A 19,277-nucleotide genomic window follows, 5' to 3' on the forward strand; every position below is an offset into this window, starting at 1 on the left:
AAATAAAGTAAAGATTTGAACATTTAGGGAATTGATCGTTATTAATTTTCCGATCACACTAATTAAGTCAATGTAAATGGTTATGGATATTATGATTAGAAAAAAAATGAAGATGAAGAGATGACATGTTTTCTGTAATTTTAATATATCAAATAAAACGTAATGTGCATTTCCAACAGTATCTGAAGACCAGTATGCCTGATATGATCAATCAATCAATTTAAATAAATACTTCCGTATATAGTTTGGTGAAAGTTAGCCGACTTGAGTTTTGTAATTATTCACCAGAATGGTTCGCATGGAATTTTTCTCAAGTGGATTGGTGTAAGTTACATTGCAACTTTTTTGTTGTCTTTCGGAGCTTTTTTTAATCTCGCCTTAAAATACTGTTCTTTTATCTTCACGATATTGTACGACATCCAGAATATCAAAAATAACGTTCGGGGGGATATAGTATAAAATCTTTCTTTAATAGGGACGTAATTTCTTACAAGCGATGAAGGAATGTGCAGCTATTTATTTTTAAATGCAGTATATTTCCTATCGATTTTTTACATGCAACTGCTTACATTTGCCTTATGCACATTTCCCATTATTTCCTGGTGTGAAGTTTGGAAAGCAGGTATCCAATTGAGGTGTCACTCACTTTTGCAATTTGACTGTAATTCAAAACTCGGAGTCTCAACTCTGATGGCGTTGGCATTATTTCAGTATGCAGCATTACTTTTCCATGTAGGCGCAATAGAAATTATATTTTAAAAAATGTAATGCATATATTTAAGCTAGATATCAAATTATTCTCAATAAAATGTCTTGCACTACATTTTTGTTCAAAAAATGCAAACATTCTTACAGTTCTGTTAGGTATTTGACATATTAATACATAAAATCTATTCATTGCTGCAATTTAATAATTCATTTCTTCATGACTAAAGACAATTCATAGATTTCAGCAAAATCAGAAATTGCGGCTTAAAATTTCAAAAATAAAAATAATTTAAATGCTATATGAGTGGCGTTTGCAGAATTTATCTTGTTTTTAGTGCAACTTCATATAAACAACATTCTTTTCTCTATTAATAAAGCAATTCCTTTTGCCTGTTTAATTATTCAAATTTGCTTTTATCAATGAATTGCTATGAATAAAAATATATCACTGTCGTATAATGTCTCTGAGCGGTTAAAAATCGTGACTCTTTTCACCCTAAATAAAGCATGCAAATATCTACTGATTTTAATCGGTTAGTAGTTTTGTGACGATGGTAACATTAATCTTGTTATCGAATTCCTATCGGAAAAAATCTCAATTTATTCGTGGGAAAATTATTTCCAATTTTTCAGATATTGGCCTAAAATATTATTCCCTGTCAGAAGAAGATATTATACTATATCACTACGACATTGTTCCGCTATTCTGAAGAGCGGAAAATATCGGAACGATTGTAACAATATTTGGCATTTTGTGCTAACGGAGTTCAGTTAAAAGATCTCGCCTTCCTTCTCATTTCAATCGCGTTTTTAATTTCTCCAGTTGCATTTATAAATAATCTAATGTTTATAAAATTGGAAACAATATATTCTATGATGTATTCCTAGATTGTTCCTGTTGCTGACTACAGCATCTGGTCGAGTTCTGACGGCAAATGAATCAGCATTAGAGGATGTTGAATCCAACAATTTTACTGTACAGCTGCCTACGGAAGGTATGAAGTTTCACAAGTTAAAGCGATTTTTATATCTATAAAGCACACAGCATCTGAAATTTTCAATGAAAAACCGAACTTCCACTCAAAGAGTATATGAATGGACGAATTGCATATACTCGAAATTCCGAAAACGTGATGTTTTTATAAGTGCAACTGTTTGCAATTTCGAACCCGTTATAACTCAAATTAAAAACTAATTTGATGCAACTTATTTTACCAAATTTTATGAGCAAATAATTTCTTTGAAAGGACATCTAGAAACTGAATGGTGAAAAGCTTTCCGTAAAAATAGAATTAATAATTTTAATAAAGTGCGTCCTAAAGCTTTGCGAGAGTAAATAGCGATTAGAGTGTAACATTTTTCATTCCTCTTAGTGTAAATGGAGCTTTAACAAGTGTAAATGGAGCTCCCTCATCAGATTTGAATTTTTAAAGTGACATAAACGCATTAATGTTTTGCCTCTTTGGCATTTCCTAAGACTGACACCTGTGGCATCTATATTCTCTTGCACCTCAGTCTCTAGGTAGCTATCAACGTCATAAATCTGCCTAGAAAATCTGGGTTAACATTCATGGGGGAAATAACTATAAATGAATTCCGTTCAGTTTTTTTATAAATCCAAAACTGCTTTAAAAACGGAATAAACTGGTGTACCTTGACTGCAATGAGCATCTAAAACAGTAAGAAAATAAAGTTAGAAACAGAAACATGGCATCGACTGCCTTCAGTTTAAAGGTTGCTTAAAAATTATTAAATACAGTCAAAAACTAGAATTTCGAAGCATGTTGTTAACGCAAATTATTCGAAATTTAGGAAATTGAAGTCTTGCCGAATACTAAAATGTCTAACTGGGATAAATTGTTTTGTCCTTCGCTTAATAAATGATATTTCTTTGACATTTCTAGATATCCAAATTTGAGTTTAACTAAAGAAACTTTTTAAAAGGAAAAAATAACTAAAATACGAGGCCATGAAAACGTAATTAATTTTATTACAACAAATTAATCACTTTTACAAACAACTAGATTTTATTACTTTTGAAAAATAAATGTATATGGGTATTAGATATTTTAAGCAATATTAGTCTAAAGTTTTAAGAAATATATTCAATAATCTTTATATGCCAAAGAAAAATCCGTGTAGATTCTTTCCAAATGAATTTGGAATTTAAAACTTTGAGGAAATTCGTAACAGGCTTCTCCAAAGTTCATATTGTATAAACTTGAAATAGCAATAAACACGGACCACTGACATGCGACAGAAACGCAATGTATTCATAGACGATTGAAATCGGAGTACAGAATTCACTGATATTTATGGAGATTGACTCGGTTTCGAAACTATAGAGAGCTACGAATTGAGTCCCGGTTCCATTGAATACTCGTAATGGAATCAATTTTAGTGCCCTTGAAATTCGTCATGGTTAAATGTTGCCTATCTGAAGTAGCATGAACATTTAAATTATATATGTCAATTTTGGTTTCGCTCTCGTATGATTACGATTGCACATAAGATCCATCCTAAACCAGTCTTGATGTTCTCAAAAAAGCTCATCTAAATTGGATGATTTACTAAGCATGTGAATTACGATTTCATAATTCGGTCTTTAGAAACAATGTTCATGCTTATTATTCCAAGAGTTTAAACGCTATTCTGAGATTTAATAATAAAATTGTAAAAATAAGTTTAGTTTCTGAACCAATTAAAAAAATTTTTGAAGGTGACCAAAAAATATGGCAGCTATTTCTGCTTCTTCGCGTTACAAATTTTAATTTTTAAAAATTTAAAATGAACTTAAAATGTTAATAATCGAATTAACTATTGGAGCGAAAAGATAAATTTTATTTTATATGGAGGTATGAATATTTTGAAATTTTAAGTCTTGTGAGAGATTCAATGAAGAATGGATATTGTTCTGTAAGGAGTTGTTGCTGTTTCTGATCCCAGGTGGTATAGCTGAGCTATACCATCTCCATGAAACCAAAGATCTCTAAAAAGTCCATTAGGAGTAATTGTAGTTATAAAATGAGAATTTTCTTTAATCCTTGGCTACTTATTCTTCGTAGATGTTCCAGAACCTTCGTACTTCCTATCGTACGTTCATCAACCAAGCTCTGAGGAGGCCACCATCCACCAAATATCCAAGAACCTTCTTGAAGTTACTCAAGAGCTTGTGAGGTTTGATTTTTAGCCTTATTTTTTGTGAAATGCTTAACATATCTTTTATCATTAACTTTGCATTAATATAATGTTCTCTTGCACACGAAAAAATTAAGTCAACTGCATTCAGTGCGTTAGCATGTCTTTGATTCGGTATGATCCTGCCTAGTTCTTGAATCATTAATCCCATTTAGGACAAATTATACCTAGTTGTAACTCTTTGAGTAGTCAATATCGATACTCGTAATTAATATTAAACATCTGATTAATATTAGACAATGAATGATTTCTACAAAATACTAAAGGAAAAAGCGTGAATGAATTCAAAATTAAGGATATAAATTGGGGTATTTAAATTTCAAATCGAATTCCGCATAGTAATTCTAGTAATCTATAGTCAAACTTTGTGGTTTCGCAACTTTCTTATTGTGGAAAGTATGGTTTAAATGAATTTATAACTAGCGATTAAATCGCAACACGCTGTGTACGAGACGGACCAGTCCAATGAAAGATGAACTTTTTGTAGGCAAAATTCTTAAGAAAAGACTTGTTTCTGTTGACAGTGAAAGACGGGCAATAATATTTTTTTTGTGTGTGTCTGTGTAAACAGCACATACAGATGCTTGTTCTCTTATAAATTATCGGTTTTTGGTTGGCGCACTTTGGTGGTTTGGAGAGTCTTGGCTTTTTCATCGTTAATTAATATCAAAATATAGTTAAAATTGGGAAAGTATTGAGTAATTCCTTAAAACCCGAAAAATCAATAATATAATGTACTTAGAATATGTATTTTTATTAAATGGTAGTAAGTTATTAGCAATATAAAATTTAATTCACTGATTAATTCAATGACTTATTTTAGAATTCTGTTGAACATTCACTAAAGTATTCCGATGCAGATAAAAATGAATTGGTGGAGCAAAACGTAAATTAATTTAATTTTGAGTACTGCTTGTGATGAAGTGATGGAAAATATCTGGTTCCTTTTTCGGATATCTGAATTTCTATAAAAAAATTTCCATTATTTGGATTCTATTATTCGTAAAAATAAAGCAAACACAGATTTGAAGATTCAAATAAATGGGTTTTAAAACAAAACAATTAAAAAAATTCTTAATTTTAACCCAATCTATTTTATTGTAATCAGATACCTTAAATTCTCGATTTGGCTTTTATACCGGTTGCGTATGATAAAAACCCATTTTGACTTTCGCAAAAACTACTTACCTACGAATAAAATCGATTCGCCCATCCAATTCACAACCGTGTTGTGATTTAGCCGCTAGTGAATTTATATAAAGCTCTTGCACTAATAGAGTTTTTATGCACGAGAAATGATAAATTTATTGAAGTTTTGGGCAGTAAAATAGGTCGGATTTACCTCTGGGCTTTTGATATTATATCCAGAAAATTAAAATATGTCAAAGGATTAGTATGTTGTCTGTCGCATATCCTCTCTAATCTGACCACATTTGCAATCTAATTGGATACTATCTGCTACAGTTGAAATAGCAAAAGGTAACCTAATTAGATGGGTGATCCGAATTGCAGGCTTAGATCAGAGAACGTCGTAACTGAAAATTGACGCGTTTGGTTTTTAAGACTTGTATCACATGGAGCAAATGAGTTCACGATTTTTTTTTTATTGGAAGTTGCGTGGGTGCTCCGTTAGTTTTTGGCTACTTCAACCGGGTAATATTGCACATTTCTCAATTCATTTTATTGTAATAGATCAAAGTAGAATTACTTATTTGATTCTTAAATACTTATGGTGGTTTTTTAAGTTAATTTATAATATTCCATTTTGTGATATAATTTCCTCAGTATTGTTATGCTCCATGTTATCACTTTTTGCTCCATTTAATCGAGGTATTTTGTGAGCACTTTGTCTGGTGATTAAGACTTTTAGCCAATTGGATCGATTACTCTCTAACCAGGGTCCAATTGGGAGTAATCTACTCTTGGCTCGATTATGAGGAATAGTTAGGATAGTTTGCAGGATACTTATTGTTTGCCAGGGTGCTTTTACAAGACATGCAAAATTGTTGAGAAAAACATTTTTCTTATATCAGTTATTAAAATCTTTTTAAAAGGAAATTGTTCTAATCAAATCCGGAAAAATTTATATATTTTTTTAAAGAGTATAATTTGGGATCTTATTTAAATTCACCTTGATACTTTTAATTCAAATTTATTTTTGCTCCATGAGTAGAAAAAAAATTCTGCGCAGATTATACTAAAAATAAAACGGATCAATTTTTAAATTGATAAAGGATGACATTTTCACTTCGTATTTTTCTTAAAGAGTATGCGGCATTTCCTTAATTCACTCGCAACTTGAAAATATGCATAAGAGAGATAACCAGGGCGCTAGTGGGCCCCACCGTCCCCCCTAAGACGATCTACTGGAAGCAGTGTTGAATTTAGGTTTTAAGGTTGGATGGTTCAAGTTGCTGAAGAGTTTAATGTATGCTCCAGCCAAAGGGATATTGGGTAATTTCCAATTTGCATAGAATTTTGAGGCATGATATGATAATTTGAGGGGTAGACTACGCTTGTATTTCCAGCATAAAAATACGAAATATGTCGTCGTGTATTCTCAATATCAAAATAGGTAGTTAATTCAACAAACGAAATGAAATTCAACAACAAATTCGTGGCAATGCTTTTGAAATTTAACGTTATCGGCATAAACGTTAAATTTCACTCGCAACTTGAAAATATGCATAAAAGAGATAACCAGGTTGCAATGTTTCAAGGTCGCAGGTCGCAATGTCTCAAATCGGCAATGTTTCAAGAAATTTAAATTACAAATTTTATCAAATTGAAATATTTTGATATTTAGTGTTGATTTTTCTTTTCCAGTTTCATCTGAAGAATCTTGAAATGAGATTGTGAACCTATTAAACAGAAATGACAACAAAATAAAATCTTTTGCTTTAATAGAAAGTTTGAAAAGAGAATTCAGTGGTTTCTTTTTACCTTTTAGTATCAATTAAGTCATTTCTCAAGTATCTGAACCCGTTTGCAAACTTTGCATCGAAATCGTGTTTTAAAAAATAGATGAATTGACGTTTGTTTAGCTTAGTAGGCAGAGATAGAACCGATAATGGTAAAAAGAATTCTTTAAGGGGCTAAAAGTGATTTTTTTTTCATGTGATGTGTGCTAGATGTACCCAATTTTGATGTGAATCTTCTTATTTCAGCTTCAATCCCCGCAGTGTTGACATCAATACGACCGTGCAGAATCGACTAGCTGAACTTCGTAATCTCCCTCCTTCAGAAGTAGCCGAGTTATTGGCGGCGCATGGGGTTCGTGTTCCTCACAGAAGAGCCATCACTTGCGATTTCAACTCTCCATTTTATCGCAGCATGGATGGTTCTTGCAATAATTTACAGCATCCCTGTTGGGGGAAAACATCTGAACCTTACCAGCGATGGCTAACCCCTGCTTATGCGGATGGTAAGTTTTCTTTTTTACAGATATTAAATAGTTTTTTAAAACTTTTCTTGTTATGTTTTTGGAATATTTGTAACAATTATTTTTCGTACTTCTCAAATGATTTCATTTTTTCTAAAATGAAATTTCTTTTGTATTTCATTTTACCATGATGTCAAAGTAAAAGGTACTTGAAAGTTAAGGCGTCATATTCGGGTACAATATTCATTTCTTTTCAAGATGGTATGCATGGTATAAAGATGGTTTATCACAGGAAATTGTGCAGACTTGATGGTTATAACATTATATATATTAAATTATCAGACGTTAGAGAGAATACAACTTAAATATGCTTGAAGATGGGATCTTTCATTCCGTCTTGATCATTTGCCTCTTTTTTTGGAATTTTCATGCGATTTCGATTAAAATAAAACGCATCAGAATTTCTTATTAAACCATTTTCTGCGAATGAAGCCCCCAAACCAATATTTTGGTAGTGGGAATAACGAATATGGTAGAAGTTCTTATGTGGCTTTTCTATTCACTAAACGAATGAGTCTTTAAAATCGAATTTTTAAATCATTTTCAACTATACGAAAGTCTAAAACAGTAATTAAATTTTGAGTAGAAAACTTAATATGAAATCCATGATTGGTTATAATAATGTGCAATAGTTGTCAGAAGGATTATGCAAAACTATTTTTTTCTCCATTCTTGCTAAATCGTTTCACATTTGCATGTTTGGCATGGTAATTGCCATGCGTAATTGAGATTTACATAGCTTTGATCGCTATCTTGAACCCGACTTTAAAAATTTAGAAACATAAACTTGTGCCTTTTTGATAGAATTATTATGTAGATACGTAGAGATCTTACTTGGTTGCATTAAACACAAATTATTTAACATGTAAAAACTCTGGATATGCAATGGTCTGTATCTCTTCCTCCCTCCTCCAAAAATGCTCTTATAAAAGGATTGCTGCAGAAAATTATAAACATAGATAATGAGATTTAAGATAAACTTATATCCTGTAAAACTGAAAAATTTATATCCTGTAATTCTACGAGCATGTTTCGTGTAGGCAGCTGCGAAGTGATATTTCCAAACATTTTAAGCTTGTAAATAAGTAATTTAATGACTCTTAGGAAAATCCCAGAGGCGTATTGCTTGGGAAATTGAATCAAAACTTTTAGCACGCCATGATCACAACGTACAAGTCTATTTGTGTGTTTAACTAGATGTAACTAATGTGTATAACAAGGCATTAATCTTCCCCTTGCAATCTGATCAAATGGTGCACCAAATTTGCTTTGTGAGGTTTAAATATAACATAAAAGCATTAGTATTTTGAAATTATCGCTTACGATTATATTTTAATTGCCTTATTAACTTTCTACTTGCCCAGTTGTACAAATACAGGTGTAATAAACTAGTGACTTACTGCAATTAGAATAATTTTTTCTTTCTCGATTGCCAATTCCCATGTCTTGGAAATGGAAGTCGCTTTTATTTTGCAGTTAGAACCACTTCAAAATATTTAATTTCGGGTGATTCAAATGAGGAGATTGAAAATATAATACAAGATTTACTCGGTTTTTGAGTTTCAAAGATGTTAATTTTTGACATCTTTTTTTTAATTCCAGGTGTGAACGAAATGCGGCGACGTGCAGATGGTGGTCCACTTCCCAGCCCACGCCAAGTGTATCAGTGGTTAGTGAGTCAGACCCGGCAAGGACCAAACACTACTTACTCTAATCTGTCCAACTTGGCTGTATTTTGGGGGCAGATGATAGCCCATGAGACTATCCTTACTCCAGGGGTTACAGTTAAGGTTATCAAGGGAAACAAATTTGAAGACATACGTAAGTCTTCCTTTGGTTTTTAAGTTATACTATATATATATTTCTTATACAAAATTCTTAAAGCGCTACTTAGCAGACTCTCGGATTCTAGTTCATTACTTCAATGGAAATTATTCATTTTCATATAAAATGATCCGTAACTGAATTTCGAGTTTATCTTGGGTTGTCTTGGTAATGAATTGAAAGAACTTAATTTTTCGTTTTGTTTCAGCACCTAGCTGCTGCAGGCCAGAGACGAGACATCCCGAGTGTATGCCAATTGTGATGGATTATGAGGATGGCTTTTACGAACGAGGCCATTGTATTGCAATTGTCCGATCCGCTGCCTACGCTTACAGCCCCTCCTCTTGCACGCCGCTTAGCCTCGGTGAGTACAAATTAGAAGTTGCATCCCCCTCCTAAAACAAGGTGATGGGGGGAGGGACATGCTTTTATAGTCTTCAGTGTGTTGCCAAGTATTTGAATAAATTTAATTGCCATATTCTGGTTACACGACTGTTCCATAATGGGAAAACGATCGGGAAGGCAAGTTCATAATATTGGGTACTTCTGAACTCCTCGTACAGACTTGGAGGGAGGTGGAAAACATCAGTAGGAATCGGAATCGCATAAAGAATTTCAAATAAACAGGTGGCGCTGTGAACGAGCTCTAGAGATCAGCATGTGTTGCTTTCTCATTGTAGCCGACAATGGAGTGAGGCAATCCGAAATTGTTTCATTAAGGCCGAATCACTTTTAAATCTATTCTGGACAAAAGCTACGTTAATAATAAAAATAGTTTTTGATATCAAATTGTTATGCTAAATAAGATTTTAAGTTCAAGCATTTTGTTTTAAATTTTTGAAATTTATGGAACGTTAAATTACATTATGAAATTGTCTGGTCCATAATCTATTTTAACAATTGCATACTTAGGAAAATGATCTGGAACATTTCATAAATCGGCCTCCACATGGTCGAACTGCCCTTTCCCATTCTAATTGTTCCGAAATGAATGACATGAAGATAAGGGACAGACCAAAGAATTATTTTGAGGAACTTTCAAACGCGGAACGGTACTAAAAAATCTCGGCATTTAATAAAGAATTTAAACTTTATGGATGAAATTACTCCCAGGAAACTTCGATGGCTATTAGAGCCTCTCCTCCAAAAAACAGAGTATTTGGAAAGGACAGTATAAATGAACTGCTCAAAGTTGTTACTGAACTTTAGGAATCCATACTACACAATATATTTATTTTTGTGGGGCTCTATCTGGAATGCTCTTCACAATGTAATATACTGGAAAGACGGTCATTAAAATATAAAAAAGAATATTCTGGAATTCAACTGTAAACTGAAAGACTTTGATTATGCTAACGATATTTCTGTCTTAAAATTTTGTCTGCATGAAGACAAACTCGATATTTCCAAACGGGTGTGTTTGAAAATAAATGAAAACAAGTGATGAAAAATAGTAAAAGTAATGATTCGCTTTTCATGAATCAATAAAGGATATCAAAAGGTTTTACATGTTCGATTATAAAATGGTTTGATTATAGATGGAAATGTAAACTAGAATTCGAAAGTCCTATTATTCCTTCAGAATAGATTATTGCTTATATTCGAGGTTTTCCTTAAACTCGTTGTGTTTAATTCAGTAGTATTAGCAATCCTTCTTTGAAGAGTGAAGCTTAGGAACTTACTAAATCACAAGAATATAAATCAAATGGCTTCCAAATTACTTGCTTCAGGATTTTAAAAATATATTGGTTAAACAAAATTTCAAATATTGAATTATGTAATAAAGACTTCTTCCAAACGTATTTTCGCCAAAATTAAAAAAATGGCATTGAACATGGGTTGGACATGCTCTTACAATGCCGTTAAATGATAATACAAGAAATGTGGTGGCACAGAAACTGGATAGAAAGACCAAGAACTAAATGACGCCGTATGAACTATAGAGTAAAGAAATGATTCTGGATCATAGAATTTTACTTGAAAATTTAACTTTGTATACTTGAAATGACGGCATTGGACGGTGTGTCTATCTTAAGCATCAGTTTGTATAGAGAAATGATATTTGAATAAACTTTGTTAATGTGTTAAAAATATTTAAGTTATCATTTAAATCGGGGAACAAAATGCTAATTAATTGATTGCATAGCTGTCTGATGTATATCATGTGTAAATCTCAACATCAGTCAAGTGTCGAAGAAATTGTGCCTTAATTTAATCTTGTGTCTCTTATTTTCAGGTCGGCATCGTGAACAAATGAACCAATTGACTGCTTTCATCGATGCGTCTTTGGTGTATGGCTCATCGGAGGAACTGATGAGGAAACTACGAGAGCATGGAGGAACGGGGGGTGAGTATGAGCACTTAATTGGGGTTAAGAACATCCACCAGTATATTTCATGTCTGTTGTATGTGCAACATGTTATCATGTCCAGGTCACCAATGTGGCGGATTGGTATGAGTGAGGATAGAACCTGGGCCTTGTGGTTCGCAATCCAGTAACATGACCACAATACAAGAGCAACCGCCCATGTAGAGTAGCTGTTATCTGGTTTGTAAGCTTTTCACCACATGTACACTGCTAAACTGTTCTTATTCATTGCGACTTTTTTTTCTGTAGACATTTTATTGCAGTTCATGAGGAAGCAAACTGTCTCATTAAATAATCCCCATATAAATGATACTTCGACAGGTTGAAACACTGTGGATTATTGGATAAATAAATCGCAATTTTATGTTCTGCTAATAGTGGCAAAAATAGCGATCGTCGTATTAATATTTGTATGGGAATTTCTTGTCATTCTGTTGATGTCCAAAGCAAATTTATTGATTTAAACGAAGAGTTAAATTCACAACATGAAAAAGAGCTCTTTTTGATTTGCTCGAATGCTGAACAAAGAATAAACAAGCATTGCCGTTTCATATGTAAAAAGTATGGAATATTCTCTAATCAAATAGGGTTTAATTTTTGTCAGTTGTCTAGAAATTAACTTTCTATTACTCGCATAGAGTTTAAGACTTCTTGCTTCCGTTGTTCATCTAGGGTCAAGCATCTATTCACAGGGAAAATCTATGAATCGAGTAACGAGCAGAATACTGATAATCCGAATTTATTTCAAGTCGGTCGCTGAATACCCGCATTAAATTCTGCTCTATACCTTGGTCTATTAATGAGTTGGGAGATATGTTATCGAACACTTAGATTTATTAGATTACATATATGGAGATATGCGAATTGTTTCATTCTCGTAATGGGGCTCGGTTTATATAAATATCAATGCTCATGCAATCTTAAGTCTATTTTGATATATATTTATATCCCTTAAATCATCAAATATAAACAGTTCAATAAAGATGCGTTTCTTCCTTCATTGTACTATAACATCTATGCAGCGTTGTATAATAATGTCCCAAAATGCTGAATGGCTCCCAAGATTTTATTGGTAAGGCACGTTTAACACGTATCGCACCAATATTCTTATTAAATAAACATAATGTAAAATATCAGAAATACGAAGAAAGAATTTAAGAAACAAAATCTTGATATTTACATGGATGAATTTCAACATTCCGGAATTATCGATTTCCCTTAAATTTGCATAAGCACTGCAAATGAATGAAAAGATTTCCAATTTTTGCAGCCAAGTTGGCCATGGACTATTCGACAGGGTGGAGTTATCCTCCTAGAAAGGACAGACCTTGCAAAGCAGGGCACGATGTTTGTGACAAAAGATGCTTCCATGTTGGTAAGATGCAATTTAATACGGTAACTTCTGCATTGCTTGTTTTTCAGATTTAATTGATAATTTTAAAGATGACCATTTTTATAGGTGCAGAATTCCTTTGTTAGAAAATGCCACTATTTAAAATTTGAAAAGAAACGTTCTTGAAATGTCTCTAAAATTCCATCGGTTGAATTATTTCATTTTGAATTTTAATTATTTCAGGCTGTACATATTTATATCCTTTAAACCATTAAATGCATATCTATACTTAGAATAAAGCTCAGTGTGTGTGTGTGTGTGTTATAACTTCCGAAAATATTACCGCACAAAAAAGATTTTTACATGAAGTTATAGATCAAAAATTTATCTGTTTTAAATGATACCAATATTTTTCAACAATTTTTTTCGTACAAAATAAAAATAAAATTTATGTTGCACGAGCACGTTTCGAATTCATGGGAAAAAATTAGCTTTTTTCAAAGTGTTGCCATCACATTGATTAAAGCTCCAATTAAAAATAAATTAAATCTTTTTGGAAATGAAATCTGCAAAAATAAAATTTTCGGCACGTGTCTGTAGGAAATGAAACAAAAATGAAATATTATTTTTTCTAAAAAATAAATTCAAGAAAAATTATTTTATCTTTTACACTCTCTATATTAATAATTCAATAAATCAGTTTTATTTTAAGGCAAGTTTTGTTTAATATGAACAGGATATCCATTCAAATCAGGGCCACACAGCTAATTTGTAAGCCTTTAGTGAGACACAGATCTGCTAAAATGGTCTAAATGGAAAATGATTATATTTTATGTAACTTGATTCAACAAATGCTCTAGTAAATAACGAATTTTTGATTTTACATAAAGCTTCTGCTGTGGAAATCACGAATAACAATGTTCTTGAAACATTAATATTTTAAATAAAGAGTTAATTTCCAATCAACTAAATCAATCACTTAAACTGACTGATTTATGAAAATTTAAATATCACTATTCAATAAAAGGATAATTTTAGATTTTCCATCGATCGTTTCAAAGAAAATACGCCAAACATCGCGCAGGTTTCTCAAGATTAATTGGCCTAAGATTATGAAAATGTTGAGTTTTTCTAAATTTTAAAAATTCAAAACTTCATAAATAAGTCTTAGTTGATCGTGGAAAATAGAAACATTCATTCATTTAAAATTTTGTGTGTCCAGACTATTTCTCAGAATATGATGCCTTACTGCATTAAATTTAGACTTCATAATTTTTGAAATATATTTATAGGCCGGAACAAAATATTATTATTGATTTCATTTCAATCCTTTTGAAAGCAAAACTGCAAACTGAATTTTATGCTGAAACTGAGAAATTTTTGTTGAATTATTCTTTGAGATATTACATAAATTATGAAAAATATTTTGTAGTTCCCATAAGACTTAAATCCGAGCGATTGTGTTTGCGATACTCGTATTTAATAATAATAAATAAATAACAATAAAGATCATAAATAAAATAAAACGCTTGGTTTTATTAAAAAATATCTTTATTAATTGCAATTTCATCATTTCCACTTTAAATTAAAGTTGAAGTTTTACCTGAAATGACAACACATTAGCAAAATATATATAGTAAACTGAACGAAACGATCTAAACAACAGTATAAGTTTGGTATGACTATCAAAATTTGAAGATTAAAAATTTTTTGTTTGAGAATCTATTAAGAGACCAGTTACTTAAAATATTTAATTGAAAATTGTATCGAGCGGTAATACTGGCGAACCGGCTGGTCGCCTAAGGCGGCTAGTAGTTAATAAAGCTATAGTCCAGTTCCAAAGTTTCAGTAAATAAATGTTTTCATACAATTGCCTTCCTTGTCTCTTTAGAGGTTGATAATAAAGTTCAATTTTTATAGAAAAGAGGTGAAAACTCCGTCATTCAGTAAAAAGGTTTTCTTACTCTTCTAAGCAGATAATTTCATGTTTGTCATCTGCAAAATTTGCCGAGACATTGAAAAGCACCTGAAGAATGGCTGCTTCAGTAATTTCTCGATTTCTAACAGGTGAGCAACGAGCAAACGAGAATCCGTTCCTGGCGGCTCTGCATACGCTGTGGGCTCGGGAACATAATCGTCTTGTAGATGCCCTGAGAATTCGTGGATGGCCCGATGAGACTCTTTTTCATGTTGTCAGAAAGATCGTTGGTGCTATTATGCAACACATCACCTACAAGTAAGTTGCATCAAGATATTCATAAAGTAATTAATGGGTTTATCTCTGTCAGTCAATTGGTTTTGATACTAGAAAACAATATAAATACTTGGTTTGCCTAAGGTGGTTATTGGGCGACTATTTAGAGTATTTAGGTACTATTTAGAGTACGATAAAGGTGAGAAATATACACTTTATCATTTCTGAGCAGTTTCATATGAATTGTATTTGAAAATGATTATTTGAATTCAAGATTATTTATAGTGATGGCTTCATACATCACCTGAAACTTATTTCTGTATGGGTATCTCTTCAACATTATTGTCTTCAATCTCTTTTCCTCAGTTTTGTCATGAACTAAATGATAAATGAATTGCTGTTTCATGAATATAAACCGTATTTGCATACAAAGTGAATGTATAATAGTTTAATTTAGCACCTTAATACACAATGGATTGCAGTTAATTTTATGCCTTTGAGAAGAATAGTAAATTTTTTAAAAGAGAATACGATATTGCCAAGTTGCTTGTTGACAAAATGCCGAAATAATTGCAGAAAGATGCCTTTCTTCTAACCGATGCATTCAGTCCTTAAATTCTTCAGTTCCCCCACATTTCTTTTATTTCTATTTTTCCGACTAGCATAAATCCCACTGAATCGAGTTATTTTACAATGCTTTTTCATTCCATTAATGGGAATAGCAATTTGTTACAAGTTAGGACATTTAAAGACTATTTCTGTAGAAATTCTATTTTAGGTCAAAAATTTCGATTCTTTCAAGATTGTACTTCAGAATATTTGAAAACACTATTCAATTGGAAATTTATGAGACAAAATACTATTAAAAAGATATTTTGCTTTTCCCATTACAGTGGGGGAAACAAATGAAATTCATACCTGTGACTTTCATTTCTTACTATACGCTACTGACTTTTACTAAATTTATGCTATAATTGTACAGACTACGCAAACTGAATTCGTTTGCGCGTTGTAAAATACAATGACATGTGCAATAAATAGATTTATCTTGCAGAGAATACCTTCCTCGGATTTTAGGAGGAGAACTTGTGGATGTCCTGCAGCTGAGTGTGCCCACCAAGCATTATCATTATGATCCAAATCTCAACCCGACAATATACAACGTGTTCGCCTCTGCCGCGTTTCGGTATGGCCACAGTATGCTTTCAGAACGGTACCAGCGTATTGGACACTCTCCTGCGAGTAGCCCCCTCTTGAGTGGCGATTTCTTCAGCATGGACGATTATTGCGGGCCCCACGGTGATCCTGTAGCATCCTTGCTATCGGCGCAAGCATATCAGCAGGCACAACGAGTTGACAATCTCTTCTCCAGGCAGGTGAGAAATATTTTTAAATGTTATTTTACAGACATTCCTCGTATGTTATGAGAATTATCAGATGTTATTGATATAATTATTAGATGAAAACTGTATTTAAGGCAAAGGCTTGGTCGATTTAGTTTAGATTTTAACCCTTTGCACTCGGAAAAGTAATTCGATGCAAAATTCAGCTAACACAAGGATTTGCTTATTGCCATGGAAAAAGTATATTTTTAAGATGTCGATTATTTTTTCCTTAAAATTCATATTGCCATTCTTTGGGCATTTTTTAAAATCAAAATTCAAATAAAGTATTAAAATGATGCACAGTTTACAATGGTGATTGAGACACCATCCGAGTGCAAAAGGTTAAATATCAGCTTAATCAATTGTCAAAAATTGTTAGATTCTTTTGTTGCATTCTTGTATTTTTGAGTTAAAAACAGTATGACCTGAGAGTACTAAAGAATGGAATTTTTTTAATGCTTGCAAATCTTGAATATTCAATATTTTTAATGCAGGCAGAATGTCACATTGAGATGTTTACTTTTCAAAATAACATTTAAAAAAAATAACTGGCATGTACACTATAAAATGGTTTCTCCTCTGGTAAAAGCAACGCTTAAATCTAACACGTCCAAGAGATGCGCCCCATTCAGATAATTATCTAGATTCATTTGGGCACTATCATTAACTCATTAACTTTGATAAAATTTCGAAAACTTTGTTCCGATGTCAGTTCCAACAGGGCTATCATGAAACAAATGGTAACTAATGGATTCTCTGTAGGTCACAAACCATTTATTTGCGAAGAAAATGAACGATCCCGGTTTTGACTTGTTCTCAATTAACGTCCAGCGTGGACGGGATCATGGTCTTCCACCTTACACAAAGTGGCGTGAGGTTTGTGGCCTGCCCCAAGTCAAGGATTACTCGGATCTCCATCATTACATGCCAGAACACGTGATTGAGAGACTGGCTGCTGTCTATGGGTAAGAGAACATTTTTCTTATCCTCTCAAAATAATTTTTCACTTTTAAATTTTTTTTCTTACTCATTGCAGTCCTGGTGGAGTTCACGAAATTGACCTGTTCCCAGCTGGAGTTTCAGAGTTTCCCGTCAATGGTGGTTTGCTGGGACCCACTTTCACTTGCATCGTATCTCATCAGTTCAAAGTTCTCAAATTTGGAGATAGGTTCTGGTATGAAAATATTCACCACCCGGGGAAATTTTCTAATGGTGAGTAATTTAGATTAAAAACTTTAACTAAAGAATATATACATCTCATCTGATGTATGTTTTGTTTATTAGCTATAATAGGATAGTATTCGCACTTTTAAAAGTAAATTGTATTCTCAGTTGATTCTCCATTTCTGAAGTTTATTTTAAAATTCGCAGCATCAACTTGAAATTTTTTTAATAAAATTAAATATTGTGAGCATGCTTGGAGATTCAAAAAAGGCTATTCCAGAAAGTGATTTGGAATGTGGCATGATCTACCAATTTATTAACTTAACTTAAATTCAATTTTACACTAGCTTATTGTTTTCTTCCAAATCTTTACAGAGTATGCAAATGAAATGTATATAGAAACTACTTTTCTGTCTTGCGTCATAAATTTTTCACACTAATTGCAATTATTTCAAACCAATTGTTGCAATTATTTCACTAGCAATTCTCTTAGTTTTAGAAAGACTGAAATCTGTTCCTTTGTTTTGCAGAGCAAATTGCCTCTATCCAAAAGACGACGCTGGCGTCACTGTTGTGTAGGAACTCGGACGTTCAAGAAATACATCGAAAGGTTTTTGAAGTGGAGTCGTAAGTTTTACTTCCTTTATTCTGTAAAATTGGTTGAAGCGTGTTTAAATTTCATTTCACAGGTGTGCTAAGCCCTGCCGTCTTCAAATTGTAGTCATGAGATTGAGTGAAAACAATAACCTTAAGTTTGAACTTGAACTAAAATTTCAGAAACTCAATATTCAATGCTTAATTATTGGATTAACTCAACAATATAGCAGAAGTAAACACTTATTTTAATACTTAGGAGCGTTAAGAAGAGGATACAATTGCAATTCCTGTTTACTTTTAGATAACATCGTGAGGTTTGATTTATTTTGTAAAACGACTTCCATGCAGTTTTGAAATAATTATGCATATTTTATAAATTTAAAATATTTAGTAAATTTTTATACAGGAGATTTATTAAATTTATTCTATATAGATGCATTTCTTTCGCAAGTAGGTGCATAGATTCCCTTTTTACTTTGTATGAAATAATATTCCGAGGTACAAATTTTATTTTTCTAATTGTGTAGATGATTTCCATCTTTTATGTAAAGCACGTCAAAAAATATGAGTAATTCGTTAAAAATATTTAGTATTCTTTATCAGAAATAGTTAATTTAAATTCTTTTTTTTTTTCAGGCCGTCCAATCCCAGAGTACCTTGCAGTGTAATTTTGCATGAAACAGACTTGGATGTCAATCTTTGGCCTTAACTTGTTTATTGAATAAACAATTGTTTGTTGACTAAGGATAGTATTTTCCTTTTTTTTTTTCTCCTTAAAATGTCACGTCATTCTAAAAATGTAACAAGTTTTTAGTTACGAGGTAGGAGGTATATACAAGTTATTAGAAACATGGATATTCTTGAAGTTGGTCCTTTTTCGATTTCAAAGTCGAGCTTACATTGAAATAGGAAATGCTGTTTTTACACCTAATCTTATACAATCATCGATCAAAGAAATACTCTTTTGTAATTTTTACTTGTCATTTTGTATGATATAGTAATTATTTTGACTTTGAATGTTAATGTTGCTCAGAAATAATTATTGGAGTTAGTGCTTATTACGA

The 19,277-nt window shown here is 32.2% G+C and overlaps 1 protein-coding gene across 2 annotated transcripts; it reads left to right on the top strand.

Moving 5' to 3' along the window:
* Positions 1-196: 196 nt before the first annotated feature.
* Positions 197-18,982, top strand: LOC129966008 (peroxidasin homolog pxn-2-like). 2 transcript variants are annotated; one of them, XM_056080338.1, is made up of 14 exons: positions 197-324; positions 1,597-1,703; positions 3,774-3,885; positions 7,074-7,330; positions 8,951-9,169; positions 9,381-9,536; positions 11,409-11,519; positions 12,811-12,915; positions 14,941-15,109; positions 16,122-16,443; positions 17,215-17,417; positions 17,489-17,664; positions 18,147-18,243; positions 18,850-18,982. In XM_056080338.1, exons 1-14 carry the CDS (start codon positions 290-292, stop codon positions 18,920-18,922), a joined length of 2,142 nt encoding a protein of 713 aa, XP_055936313.1. In that variant the 5' UTR covers positions 197-289; the 3' UTR covers positions 18,923-18,982. The 2 variants fall into 2 exon arrangements, with proteins under 2 accessions (XP_055936313.1, XP_055936314.1); XM_056080339.1 differs by having other exon boundaries at positions 3,774-3,880.
* The last annotated feature ends 295 nt before the right edge of the window (positions 18,983-19,277 follow it).

This window comes from Argiope bruennichi, chromosome 4 (genome assembly GCF_947563725.1).
Source record: "Argiope bruennichi chromosome 4, qqArgBrue1.1, whole genome shotgun sequence".
Classification (NCBI taxonomy): Eukaryota; Metazoa; Arthropoda; class Arachnida; order Araneae; family Araneidae; genus Argiope; species Argiope bruennichi.

Coding starts and splice junctions, on each gene's coding strand:
- LOC129966008 (XM_056080338.1), top strand. CDS start 290: ATGGTTCGCATGGAATTTTTCTCAAGTGGATTGGT. Junction 12,916..14,940: donor CAAAAGATGCTTCCATGTTG/GTAAGATGCAAT, acceptor GATTTCTAACAG/GTGAGCAACGAGCAAACGAG. Junction 18,244..18,849: donor AAGGTTTTTGAAGTGGAGTC/GTAAGTTTTACT, acceptor TTTTTTTTTCAG/GCCGTCCAATCCCAGAGTAC.